The following is a 14,682-nucleotide window of genomic DNA, read 5'->3' on the forward strand; positions in this document are numbered from 1 at the left end:
CTGTAAGGTGCAGTTTGCAGAGACTTGATTTACGTGACTCAGGTCAGCAAGGAATCTTGGGTTCAGACTGTAGGAGGCTGTCCTTTGAAATAATGTCCTCTAGGTCATAAGAAAAGCTATCATCTGTGGGACAAAAATGTACCTGTTGTGGAGAAGGAATAAAAATAAGTGAAAGACACAATGAGCCCTTCTCAGGTACAAATAACCATGTGTTCAGGTTTCCTTTGACGTTTGCCATACTGAGCTCACAGAGATGATCAGTTCATTTCTCAGGTCCAAGCCACATACTTTCTTCTTGTTGCTCCCCTACCTGAACTCAAGCTACTCCTCCATTTGTGCTTTCCCACTGGATCCCAAAAGAGTTTCTTTCATTTTTCTCACCCATGTTGTCTTTGTTTACACTCTTCCTGACCCTCTCTTTTTGTCTTTTAACTACAATCTCATCAGAGAGACATCAGAAACTCTTTTTGGGGTCCCTGAGAAACAGTTTGAACTCAGTTGATTAGAACATGTTTACTTTGCTCTACTAATTCTAGGTCTAGTGGTCATACCTGCCAAGCTCCAGTAATGTCTACAGAGGGATGGGCTGTGGAGATGGCTCAGTGGTTAAAGCTCTTGTCATGTGATCATATGACTTGAGTTCAGATCCTCAGAACCCATGTAAATCTGTATGTGGTAACACATTATGTACAATTCCAGAAATCCTGTGAAGAGATAAGACTGAGACAGGGGAATCCTTGGAATCTGGTGAGTCAGCTAGACTTGTATACAAAGTGGTAAATAATAGACACTTTCTCAAACATGTGGAAAGCAAAGAAGAAAACACCTGGGGTTGCCCCGTGACATGTACCTGTACACAGGAACACATCCCCACCTCTCTCCCAAATGAGAAACTGCTGATGGATTTGTTCGTTGGAGTGGTATTTTTTCTCATTCAAGCACTGTAACCTGGAGTAGCTGCTGCTGTAGATACTTGGTTAAATTTCAGGCAGTCACCACCCCCACACGCTTTGAGATATGTCTCAGTCTGTAGCTCAGTCTGATCTTGAACTAAGGGCAGTCTTCCTACCTCACATTCCAAGTTCTGGGATTCAAAGCACCAGCCACTCTGTCCAGCACTGACTTTTCTTTCACAGCAGGTCAAATCTCTTTTCAGCAGCTGAGGTCTTTCATTTGTTTGTTTTGTTTTTATTTTCTGATGAAACATCTGTATTGTGCATTTATAGACTGTCATCTTATTTTTCCTCATCAGAGATATAATAAGAGATTATGACCATCTTGTTTTTGTAAAAATTAGAATGCTACCCCTGCTTTCTAATTTTATTCCTTCCCTTATATTATTGGTTTATGTTATTGGTTGCTACTGACTTATGCAATATGATTCTTCCCTGGGTACTCATCAGCGGGTGTAGTTTTCAACTTGGCACAGCTCAGAACTCAGACTTTGAGAAAGCTTTAAAGCAGCTGAGTTGTGCAGATGGTCAATAAATCAATCACTGTGACCATTTTATTGCTTGTAAGGTGGCTACCTCATTTGTTCATAGTGACTTTTCTAGTTGATTAAAGTGCAGTTTTATCAGGATATGTTTGAGTCCTCTAGATACGTTAATATATAAAGCAATGAGAGAGGACTTCACCAAAAATTTTTATAACCACCTTCAATATTTTAACTGTTGATTCCAAGACTCTGTGGCCTTCATCCTGTAATTCAACTTTCCATATTTTTTTTGCCAAAGTAATTTTTATTTGGTGCATATTCCAGTCTCTTATCTTTGTACAAGTCCTGCTACAAAAATCTTCTGTGCCTCAAATTGGTTCCTATGTGAGCTGCAAATGAGGTTCCGAGGGTGGCAGAACACTGGGGGTTTATGATTGACTAGATTCCAGGCCAGGGCAGCCTGAACAGTTGAAATGGAATTGTTATCTAAGTCATTCAAGTCTTTTGCTGTCCAGGTAGCAGAACCTGATTTAACTGTGTTTTAAGAAAGACTTAAAATGGGTATTTGGTCCCAGAGCTCCTTGCCCAGGGAACTGTCACGGTTCTGTTCTGAGGTGTTGTTGATATCCAGGCTGGCCTGCCTGTTGAAGAGTGCTGCTGCCACCTACTGATTGCCTTGTCTTGTGTGAAGTGAATAAAAGTCTGCTCTGTTACACATTGCCTCTGATGACAATCACAGAGGCTGATTACCTCTTTTGTCTATGGGGAGAAATAATGATTTTGGTTACTATTATTTGCCAGTCTGAGTCTGTTCTTCTGTAGAACATGGAAAGAAACTAACTCATACTTATTTGTGAATTGTATTTGCAAATTTACCTATACACTGAAATTTGCCATCATGTGTCTGTCCACTTCAGTTTAGCCCACATTAACAAAATGTCTGATGTAGTCAACTTAAAAAGAAGAAAGGCTCACTGAGTTGCTGGTTTTCAAGATTTTGAATCTGTGATCAGTTAGCCACCTTGCTTTGGGATTCTGCTGACAGTGTATGTCATGGCACAATTTTGTGGTGGAACAGACTCTTCATGGCCAATACATGAGAGAAGAGTGAAGGGAAGGAGCTTGGGTCCCCAAACTCTTTTTTGGGGGCACATACCTTATCACTTAAGGACCCTACTCCCCATCCTTCCTCTCAGTGCCACTGCTTCAGGATTTCAATACCTTCCAAAAGCACTACCTTGAGGATAAAGTATGCAATCCAAGGACTTTTAAAGGACATTTAAGAACCAAACTATAGCACCAAGTCAGCAGTGGTGCTTTAAAGGTTACTCACTGTCTTGGTAATTGTGTAGCATGGTGAAAAGTTTAAGTCACCAGAAGCATATCTGTCAGCTGTGGTCAGTGACAATAACCTACTTTTGTGTTTCCATAGTCATACTGAGAACAAGTGACTTTTTTCTGTTTTATTATGTTTCACATTTAAAACAACCCCCCAAACCCATGCTCCTTTAGTTGGTAATTTTGTGGTTTAAGGTGTCCTTGAAATACTGTACTGTAGTGCTTGCCATCTTCCCATGTGCTAGAACATTGTTTGTGATGTGCTTTGTGGAGAAAATATATCTGATAGAGAAATTTTGATCAGACCTCAGCAGTGGTGCAAGTGTCTGTGTTCAAGTGTATGGAGTGAGTAGTGCATATCAAATAGGATGCCTTTAAAAAGATGGAACGTTGATAAGTTGAAAAAGAAGTTGTGAGAAAGGGCTTGCAGGATTCCTTTGTGGGTAGTTGTTTGTTATTTCTCATTCAGTGTTCAAGATGACTTTAAAACAGATAACTGGAGAATAATGAGGATGAACTGAGTACATATTACATTATAGCAAAGATACTGGTGTGGAAATAATGTTTTTGGTTATGTAAAAGAAAAATAGAAAATAGAAACAGGGAATGGGCCGGGCAGTGGTGGTGCACGCCTTTAATCCCAGCACTTGGGAGGCAGAGGCAGGCAGATTTCTGAGTTCGAGGCCAGTCTGGTCTACCGAGTGAGTTCCAGGACAGCCAAGGCTATACAGAGAAACCCTGTCTCAAAACAACAACAACAACAACAAAAAACCAAAAAACAAACAAACAAACAAACAAACAAACAAAAAAAGAAACAGGGAATGATATCATATGCTTTTCCTAGTGCCCAAGAGGAAGAAATAATAAGAGGATCAGGAGTTCCAGTCATTCTTTGTGACATAATAGGTTCAAGGCCAGTCTAGACTACATGAGACTCTGTATCAAACCAAACAAACACAGAGAAGGAATCAGTGGTAGACCACTTGCCTAATATGTGAAAAATTCATCAAATACACACCAACACACACAAATACACAATACACACACACACACACACACACACACACACACACACTGTGGGATGGAGAGGTGGGGAGAGAGAGAGAGAGAAGGAGGGGGGATATATAAAGTACAGAGTTCCTGGATTATGCTACCATATCTGTGTTGTGGTCCTGCTTTGTTTCTTTGTGGAGATGGGGACTGAACCCAAGCCTTCATGCATGCTATGCAGACACTCTGTCCTGAGCAACACACGAGCCCTGTTTGCATTTTTAACAGGTGGACTTCTCTTCCAGGAGTAACTAGCATGGTCAGTGCAGGAGCCATGAGTGCCTCTGGGAACCTAATGGACTTCCTTGATGAGCCCTTCCCTGATGTGGGGACATATGAAGACTTCCACACAATAGACTGGCTGAGGGAAAAGTCCAGGGACACTGACAGACATAGAAAGGTAGGTGGTACCAAGCTTAAGGGGCCCTTACCAATAGTTCCACAAGACTTTCATCTTTTAGTTGGGATGTGAGCCTGAGGCTGTACATTGCATATTGGTGCTACAGAGGGAAAGAACTAGTGAGAAAGCAGAGACAAAGATTGAGTGTTACAATAGGAAGTACCTTGGGTAGAAATATGACCAGTGAAGGCAACAAGGGGACCCTGGACCAGAAACATTTAGACTACATCTTGCTCTTGACACCTTCATGGGATTTGAGTTTGAAGATGTCATTTTTTGGGACCTCATTTTTTTATTTTTGAGGGTAGAGGTGATTTCATTGGAGAGAGAGAGAGGGAGAGGGAGAGGGAGAGGGAGAGGGAGAGGGAGAGGGAGAGGGAGAGGGAGAGGGAGAGGGAGAGGGAGAGGGAGAGAGAGAGAGAGAGAGAGAGAGAGAGAGAGAGAGAGAGAGAGAGAGAATATGAGAATATGTATCTAGTTGGCATTCAGTATACTGGAATAGTACAAAATGCAATTATATAACAAAGGCTGTGGGCTTATTTAGAAGGAATGACTAAAGAAGGCTTTTTCAGAAAGGGTGTGACCAAGGGTTTGGATGCCAGAAGGGGAGAGGTTCCTAAATATCAGTAGGGGCGTTTTCTAAAGTCACAGAGGCATGAAATAATCCTGGTAAGTTCTGGGTTTGTTGAAGGATTCTCAGGAGAAGATGAATTGAGATAATCCTAAAAGAATAGGCTATGGGATTGTGTTAGATATGATTAAGCAGGATCTGGGGAAGGCTTGGTGATGGCTACAGAGGATTGTAAGTTTGTGCTGCAGAGAGAAAAATAGGAATCTTGTAAGCATGGTCAAGAGGAGAAAGGAGTTCTTACTGAAGGCTGTAAAAAAGGTGGAGATAGGATCAGGGTCCAGCCATGGGGTGCTTTTCAGGAGAGAATAGAGTCAAATGGAGTCATACAACAGCTGGCTCTTGTCAGACAACATGATGCTTTTGCTAATGAGCAGAGGAAATGGAGTGGGGCCTTTCTTGCAGCAGGTGATGGAATACTGCATGCAGGTAGGGCTCACTTTGGATTGTGAGAGACCCTTAGCCTGCAAGTGTCTGCTGAAGCTTGAGACACTGACAAGGTAGCCTGGCACTTAACAAGAGAGTAGGGATGGAAACAGGGCCCTGGAAAAGTCAATGTACATATTCTGGGTACAGAAGGAGGCAGGTGTGAGTCAGCATCAGACAGAGATGAAATAGCGAGACAACAAAGGGTGGGGGTGATGATGCCAGAGGAATGTAGGGCTCCAGAATGGGGAGGGAAAGAGACATGATATAAAGTTATAAAGATGCAGTAATGGTCTCTAAGAGTTTAGCCCCTTACATAAAAATCCATGCTGAATCTGATTTGCTCTTAGGTGATCTAAAATCCATTGTGAAGGGAAACACTGATCGTGTGTGGCATCCTTATAGCCCTATGAACTAGAAAGCCCATTTGATCATTGTGCTGCATTGCTGCATGCATAATGTGACTGGGACTTTAGTGGCTTCATTATATTCATCGTCTCAGTCTCTTTGTTTCCTGGTGAATCAACTTCAGAGAAAGAAGCACGAACTGGAAACTGTGTTCTGATCAATTACTGTCTGTCCTTCATTGTCAGATAACTAGCAAAAGTAAGGAGTCTATTTGGGAGTTCATCAAGAGCCTGCTGGACGCGTGGTCAGGATGGGTGGTGATGCTACTCATTGGGCTGCTGGCAGGTATGTGTGTTGTGCTCCCAGCAACCCCAAACTCTATACATTTGGGAGACGGTGAAGCTGTAGAATATTCATCTTCCATTTCAATTCAAGGTATTTACTGCTTTAAGACTAAGGCAAGAGCCGGGTGGTGGTGGTGCATGCCTTTAATCCCAGCACTTGGGAGGCAGAGGCAGGCGGATTTCTGAGTTCGAGGCCAGCCTGGTCTACAGAGTGAGTTCCAGGACAGCCAGGACTACACAGAGAAACCCTATCTCGAAAAAACAACAACAACAACAAAAAAACCCAAACAAAACAAAACAAAAAAAACCAAAACAAAACAAAAAAAAAAAAGACTAAGGCAAGAAAGGACCTGATCTTAACTGTGGCACCACAAACCAAAGCAAAGAAGATAGGCGCCTCCAGTGTTCTTTGCATTTCAATGAATATTGGAGGAAGACCTAGAAAGTAGTTTGATTTTCCCATGGCTATGATGGTGGGAAGGACTCAGATGCCCAACTTCCTGGTTGGATGGTCCCTTGTTTTTGTTTTTTTTTTTTAATTTTTTAAATGAATTTTATTGGATATTTTATTAACATTTTAAATGTTATCTCCTTTCCCCACTACCCCCTAGAAACCCCTATCCCATCCCCCCTCCTCCTGCTTCTATGAGGATGTGCCCCCACCTACCTCCCCACTCCCATCTCCTTACCCTTGAATTTCCCCACACTGAGGCATCATCCAGCCTTCACAGGACCAAGGATCTCCTCTCCCACCTACGCTTGACAAGGCCATCCTCCCCTAAATATTTAGCTGGGGTCATGGGTCCCTCCCTCCATATGTGCTCTCAGGCTGGTGGTTTAGACCCTGGGAGTTCAGATTGGCTGGAGAGATGGCTCAGCTGTTAAAGGCTCGGCTCACAACCCAAAATATGAGGGTCCCTTGCTTTTATTTGGGTTCTGCTCATAGAGGAATCACACTAAATAACTAACTTAACTGAAATGACCACAAGGGGGCACGGTTGCACCACAGACCAAAGCAGAGATGGCTCACAAAACAAAGGGTATAGGCAAAGGAGATTGATTGGACGAAGACTAATATGACTGAACACTTGAAAAATGATGGTTTTGTGGGGTGATCTTGTTTAAATGTCACTTTCCACTTGAAATTTGATCACTTCTCTAAAAAAACACATCTTTCTCTCCTTGAACCTCTTCATCAACCAGCTCTCTCTCTCTCTCTCTCTCTCTCTCTCTCTCTCTCTCTCTCTCTCTCTCTCTCTCTGTGTGTGTGTGTAAAACTGCTTTGATGAATTATACTACACATATTACACAGTTAACCCATTTAAAGTGTACAACTAGGTGGGTTTTAGTTCATTTATAGAGTTGTGCAATAATCATCATGACTAATTTTAGAAGAATTCTATCATTTCCACCTTAATATTATCTGTCCCTTTAGCTATGGAAAAACCTGAATCTTTGTCAGTCTATTTTCTTTCACCGTTGTCTGTTCTGAAAATCCCATATAAATGAAGTTGTGTGTTATGTGTGTCTTTTGAAGTGGACTCAAGTCCAGATGCTTGGCCTGACACTAATTGTGGTATTAAAAACTAGATGACAAAGCTCTTTTTCCTGCTATATAAACTAGTGGAAACACACACACACACACACACACACACACACACACACACGATCTCTTATTGAAGACAGGATTCTGTGGGTCTAAGTGTACCTTTAGAGCTCAGTAGCAAGAGGGATACAAATAAGACAGTCAGGAAAGAAGGCACAGTATAAAAGAAAAGGATTTTAGGGACAAGCTTTGAGGAAATATAAAGCTTTATAAAGCTGAGTGGAGGAGTAGAAAGATCAAGAGGGACAGAAAATTTGATGGTGAGGAAAGCAGGAAAGATTAACTATTGTAGAAGCCATGAGAGAGCATGTCTTTGGAAGAATGCCGTGCTCAGCAGTTTCAAGTGCTGTCAAGCTTCAATCTAGGATGGGCAACCTTCTTTCTATAAAAAGGCAGGCAAATAAGGGTTTTCAGCTTGGTGAACTATGTAGTTTCTGTCTCTGCAATTCAGCTCTGCCACCGTAGCAGGAAGAATAGCCACAGTCAGCATGCAGTGAAAGTGTGGGTGTGCTGAGACAAAGCTTTTCTAGCACAAAAAACAGTGGTCTATACTCAGCTTCTTGGTTGTATGTTGCATGACCTGTTCTGGAAAGTGAGCACTTGGGACATTCTATTGCATTCCTAGTGAAAGGAAGGAATGGACTGGACTAAGGGGAAGAGGAGAGAAAGGAAAATGCAGGACAGTGTCTGGAGGGCAGTGTGGTCTAGGGGTGACTTATATATTGATGAGAACGAGCCACCGGAAAGGAAAGAGTTCTTTATTTGCTTGTGTGTTTAGTGCATGTGATGTGTATAATGTGTGTGTTATGTGTATGTGTGTGTGGGTGCATTCATCTGTACACACATATTTGTAGGTCAGACAAGGATCTGTGTTTATTTCCACCGTATTCCCTCCAGATGGGATCTCCCACAGCACCTGAAACTTGTCTTTGATTCTTTGGTTGGTTTTTGGTTTTGGCAAGGTTAGCTGTCCAGTGTACTTCCAGTATCTTCTAGTTGCTTCCCTCCCTCAACTTTGGAGATTTAGGCACACATGGTCATGTACACATTTTATGTAGGTGCTGGGATTTGAACTAAGTTCCACATGCTTGCATAGAAAGCAGTCCTATTGCTGAGCTATCCTCCTAACCTGAAGATATATTTTTCAAGATGTGTATTGGTAACTTAAAAAACTTGGAAAGAGATGAGTAAATGCTGAACTTCTGTATGCCCTAATAGCTTGCCTAAGGCCTTTGTGGTTCCTTGGGCTGCCCACTGCCTGGTTTATACCAAGTGCTCAGGTGCCTTCCAGGTAAGTGAAAGCAGCTGTCAGATTCAGTGACAGTGTCATGTTATGGGTGTGGGTGTGTCCTCCGCTTTGAGAATACCCTGTTTTCTCTCCATTTAGTCATTCTCTGTGATTCATTCTTTTCCTAGGTACCTTGGCTGGAGTCATCGATCTTGCAGTTGACTGGATGACAGACCTCAAGGAGGGGGTCTGTCTGTCTGCATTCTGGTATAGCCATGAACAATGCTGCTGGACCTCTAATGAGACCACTTTTGAGGACAGGGACAAGTGTCCTCTGTGGCAGAAGTGGTCAGAGCTTCTTCTGAGCCAGTCAGAGGTATGTTATTATCTATTCAGGATCCTGCCTGAGCATCATCATAATCCCCAGCTTCTGAACACTCATGATTTCACCTTCAGATAATAATTTCTCACTTAACAGTGCTACCACTTGCTTTCATTGAGCTCCACCACTGCTCAGAATTCATTTGGAAAACTCTTGCTCACTTTTGTGAATGTTATATGTATATTCTATAAAGCCCATTTCCTCCCTTTCCTCTTCACTTTATCTGACTTTTCTCTTTCCCTCTTCCTCTCTTGCTTTTCTATTTTTTTCAGACATGGTCTCACACTATAGCCTGTAACTCACAGTAATTCTTTTGCTTCAGCTTCCCAAGTTGTGAGGCACGGATCCATCACAGCTGGTGCATTTGCTTTTTTCTTATCTAAAATGCTTTCTTCTTTGTGCAAAGAAATGGAGTTGATTTTCATGTTTTAAGGTAGAAGAAAAGATATAATTTGTTTTGAAGTAACACTTTCAGGGAACCAATTCATAGTTCATCAGATTCTCCCACAGAAAGCACGATTCAGTGGCTTTTGTCACAGTCACAGAACTGTGTAATGATCACAGGATTTTAGAATATTTTTATCCATAATCCTCCTCCACCCAAAAACAACAATCACAACCACAAAAAACCCAAAACAAACAAAAAACCTGTCTGAACTGATCCAGGAGTCATTGATTGCTAGCTACAAGCAACTGCTAATGTCCTTTCTGTCTCTATAGATTTCCCTTCTAGATAGTTCAGCAAAATGAGCCCATGCACCATGCGGATTTTGTATCACTTACCATATTATTTTCTAAGTTCCTTCATGTTGTAGTATAAATAAGCATTTCTTTTCATTGTTGTATGATACTCTATTGTATGGATAGGCTAGATAGTATTTGATGAACATGTGTTGCTTCTTTTTGGCTAACCTGAAAGATGTCACCATGAACACCTGTATTCAAGGTAGGGATATATATTTCATTTCTCTTGGGTATAGGTGTAACCTCTGGGTGAGAAGTGACCTCTAGAGTGAACCATTGAAGATCTGGTAGGGTGCTTTTCAAATTGGATGCACTGTTGTGCATTCCTGTGACCAGTATATAAGGATCCTGATTTGCCCACCTTCTTTCCAGCACTTGCTAGCATCTGTTTACATCGTAATTATGCTAGTGGGTGTGAAGTGAGTCTTCTTACTGTGGTTTCCATGACAATATTCCATCAATTACTTTTCTGACCCAATCAGAAGATGCTTCTGTGAAAAGCACGTCTCAGGCACAGGGATATATGAATTAACCACGAATCTAGTACTTACCTTAAGCATCTTAGCTCAAGGAAAGTTTAGCATCTAAGTGAATTCACAACTCACTACAGTGAGCCAGGTGTGGTGGTACATCCCTTTAAATCCCAGCACTCAGGAGGCAGAAGCAGAAGCAGAAGCAGAGCCAGGTGGATCTCTATGAGTTTGAGGTCATCCTGGTCAACATAGTGAGGGTCTGGCTCAAAATAGAGAGGAAAAGGGTCATTGATGGATCAGAAAGCGAGCTGAAGGGAGCTAGGTAACAAGCTTCACACTGGGGTAATGGTAAGACAGTTACAGATAGAGTATTCTGGGAGGATATTTGTAATCTATTTGAACCTCTCCTTTATTCTTTATTTCTTTTGACAACTTTCACAGCTGAAATGGAAGACATTTGGAACGCACTTTACCATTTCACTAAAACCTCTTCTTTCACATCTCAGAACTAGAGAGAGATCTTGAGATCTCACACATTCTCAATGCTCTCCATTATGTCCAAAAAGAAAATCTTTACTTTGGTAGAGGGGTGTTGGCAGATAGGACTGGCTGGCTGCCATCTTTTCTCCTACTTGCAGTATGTGTTCCAGGGGAAATAGAGGTGCCTATCTTCAAATGGTTGTAAGATTTATTCTCTGTTTCGAAGAATTACTCTTTAGAAGAGTGAGAAGTTATTTTTAGCCTTCAAAAAGTACTTATTTAAGTGAATGAATGGTATTTGTTGGGCTGATTTCTCGCCTCATTGTGTGTGAAATATGTGCTTGCATTGCAGTCTCCAGGAACATGTCCTTACATTTAATAGGCACACATGTGGCCATAGTCATGGCCTGACAGGTAGGTGATCTCTACTTCCTTTGCTCTCACTTGAATAATCCAGGTGGTGGAATGAAGCTGAAACCTTGAGAAAGGAGAAAGAGCCCAGACTATGTTTGTATCAGAAAGGAAAATATCCTCCCACCAGCTACTTTGGAGCAAAGAGTCCAATACATTTTTCTATAAAGGATGCATGAACAGCTAGCTCTCTGCTATGAGTTCCTGTTAAATGTTGGCACTTGCTGGAATCTTTGAGAGGCTTGTTAAAATGCACTGGGCTGTGTGCCTGTGTGAAGTATCTGATTTGGCAGCCCTAGGGTGGGGCCCACAGGTTATGTTTCTGCCAAGCTCCCAGGTGATGCTGATGTTGTTGGTCCGTGGACCACACTTAGAGAAGCAGAAGCAGCCTTCTTAAACACAGTACTGACACTTATTCACTGTAGACTGGGTGTGGCTGTAATGAAAGCTAAGAGACCATCCCACCACAGACAAGACAAAACAAATCATCCAGAGTCTCACAGGCAGAGTTTTCTGCACCACACCTTTTATTAACTACCATGTAAGTGGTGATTACAACCCAGCATCATCCTTGCTTTCCATTACTGCTGAGATTTCATCCACTGGAAGGTTTGTGTAAATAGCTCCCAGAAAAACACCTGATGCTGCTTTGTGTAGTGTAGTGGCTGTAGTAATATCAACAACTGGTTCTTTTGTTTTTGCAGGCCTGGAATAAACCTCTCTGAGCCTATCACAGCTTCCCTTTCTCTGATGGAGATGGTGAGGTTGGGTACACTGTTCAGGTTTGCTAATGGCTCATCTCTTCTTCCTCATTTTGTGTCTGATCTCTAGGGTGCCAGTGCTTATATTCTGAATTATTTAATGTACATTCTGTGGGCACTGCTGTTTGCATTCCTGGCTGTCTCCCTGGTACGAGTGTTTGCACCATATGCCTGTGGCTCTGGCATACCTGAGGTAAGCTGTGACTGAAGTACTGTGTACCAATGCTAATCTCCACAATAAGCCTAGTAGATAAACCCTATAGGTTCTCTTAGTTAAGGAAACTAAAATATAAGCAGTCAAGTGACTTCACTAGAGACTCTAAGCCGGCAAGCTGTGAGTTGAACCCAGCAGTGTGGCTTCACAATGAATACTGTATTCAGCAGATTTGATCTGTTGCTTCTCGAACGATTAGACCTCTTCCTTGTCAGCCAAGATAAACTCTTAAAGCCTAAAGAAACTGAGTTCATGAAGCAACCACATAAATGTGCTTCTGTAGTAACTCTATGATGTAATGTGAAAAACCAGACAATAGTTGTGGAGTATCACGGGGAAAGTTCATTATTGGCATTCAGAAGTTTCTGCCACATTTTGCTTTTATGGTGACAGGGTAATAAGACCTAAAAAAGAAGTATTCTGCTTTTAGAACATACACTGGGAATATGCCTGTGTGACAATACGGGTTCTTATAAATAGTTTTTAAAAGCAATTTCATGTAACCAATGTATCCATAAAATGACTCCATCATTCACTGAAACCAAACTTGAAGCCTGGGAGAATCTGCTGGGTTGAATGATGGTAATAGAACTGAGTCCTGAAAAGTCTCAGGCAAAATGGTAACCAGAAAATCATAAAATGCATTGCATGCTCACTCTAGTCAGTGCATTTCCATCATCCCTTGAGTGAAAATGGAAACAGGGAGTTTGAAAGTAGGATTGTATGCTGATGGTGGCACTGGCTCCGTCTTGCCTCTTGCTTTTTAAAATTGTATTCATTTATTTTTGGATATAGTGTTCCATGATACAATGTTTCATGTATCCCAGGCTATCCTTAAACTTCCTGTGTAGCCCAGGATGACATTGAGTTACTTATCCTTCTGTTTCAATTTCTCGGGTGCTGGGATTGCAAGTGTGCAAGAGTGCACTACCAGGCCTGGTTTATGTGTTGCTGGGGATTGAACCCAGAGCCTTGTGAATACTAGGGGGACACTCTGCTAATTTAACTACATCTTCAGTCCAGTTTCCCCTGTGTTGTGCCTTCCCACACTGCTGCTGGATAGGCAGTTCACACACAGGGATAGGAGATTATAAGGAAGATGTGTTGAAGAAGTACAATACAGGCTTGTTTCAGGAAAGAAAGTAAAAATAGGTATTGTTATTGTCCTACTGAATATTTTGGCAGTTTATTTTGACATAGTACATAATTGGAGGCTTATGTACATTTTCAGAGGTTTAGTCCTTTGTCTTCATGGCAGGAAGCATGGTGGTGTGTAAGCAGGCCTAATATTGTAGAAGTAGCTGAGAGTTCTACATCCAGGAGAGGGAAAGAGAGAGGGGGGAGGGACACACACACACACACACACACAGAGAGAGAGAGAGAGAGAGAGAGAGAGAGAGAGAGAGAGAGAGAGAGAGAGAGGCTGGCCTGTGCTTCTGAAACCTCACAGTCCATCTCTAGTGACATAATTTTTCCAATAAGGCTGCATCTCCCAATCCTTTCCAAGTAGTACCACTCCCTGATAACTAATCATTCAAAACATCGGAGGTTATAGAGAGCAGCATTCTTCATCAAACCACCACGCTACTCTATTCCCCCTGTATAGCCAATTCTATTCTAATGAACAGTTTACACTTTGAAAGCGTATAGTATTATGCAAAATGACACACTAAAAACCATAGGCTTATGAGAAAAATGGGTCAGAGTGGGGTCACAACATGTAAAACCTGACACTGCTGAAAACAGTATCACAGTGTCACACATCTTAAATGTCCTCCACCTACAGAAATGCTGCAAGAAATAAATATTTCACTTGTTGAAAATCCTTGGTGTTTTCTTGTGCAAAGTTGAGGCTTAAAAGAATTGCAGCTTGAAAGGAGTAAGGTGGGGTACAATCGAACATCAATAGAAAGTGGTTATATCCGGTATAGGCAGCCATGGCACCCTAGCAGAGGTGTGAGATGGTAGACACTAGAAACATATTAACATGTACATTTTGTGTTTTCCTACATAACTCAATTCAACTAGAGGCACTTTTTTGAATTCACCTTGTATTTCTCCTGGGTGAAATGATCCATAAGCAGTCACAAAGTTTGCATTATGCTTAAATTCTTCTCTGATGAATGAATGGCATGGGTGGCAATTATGCATCTTTAAAGCAAGTGTTATCTCAGATCTGACTGTTTTATTTGATAGTCAAAGCCTAAGGGACCCTGAAAATAAAAGGATAGATAATTACTGTCCCAATTTTATGATCTTACTGCACTCCTTGTAAGCATGTTTTTACTCAAGCTTTTCTCCAAACAGGAAGATGGTCATTATGGATACTAAAACGGCAATAAATTGCACACTAGATCAATCCTTGTCCCTTTTCCAAGAACCAGAGATGAATGATTCTGCTGGTCATCTTG

At 41.7% G+C, this 14,682-nt stretch overlaps 1 protein-coding gene across 3 annotated transcripts in view; it reads left to right on the forward strand.

Annotated features, from left to right (window-relative positions):
* The window catches only part of Clcn4 (chloride voltage-gated channel 4), a 64,153-nt gene that overhangs the window by 23,451 nt on the left and 26,020 nt on the right, over nt 1-14,682 (forward strand). For 2 of the 3 annotated variants that reach the window (XM_034485164.2, XM_034485163.2), the window contains exons 3-6: nt 4,072-4,226; nt 5,874-5,973; nt 8,995-9,182; nt 12,128-12,250. In XM_034485164.2, coding sequence (XP_034341055.1) covers nt 4,083-4,226; nt 5,874-5,973; nt 8,995-9,182; nt 12,128-12,250 — 555 coding nt within the window. In that variant the 5' untranslated portion in view covers nt 4,072-4,082. Of the gene's footprint in view, nt 1-4,054; nt 4,227-5,873; nt 5,974-8,994; nt 9,183-12,127; nt 12,251-14,682 lie in introns of all 3 variants that reach the window. The other variant, XM_076918538.1, reaches the window with a different exon arrangement.

The sequence above is a fragment of the Arvicanthis niloticus genome, chromosome X (genome assembly GCF_011762505.2).
Source record: "Arvicanthis niloticus isolate mArvNil1 chromosome X, mArvNil1.pat.X, whole genome shotgun sequence".
Taxonomy (NCBI): Eukaryota; Metazoa; Chordata; class Mammalia; order Rodentia; family Muridae; genus Arvicanthis; species Arvicanthis niloticus.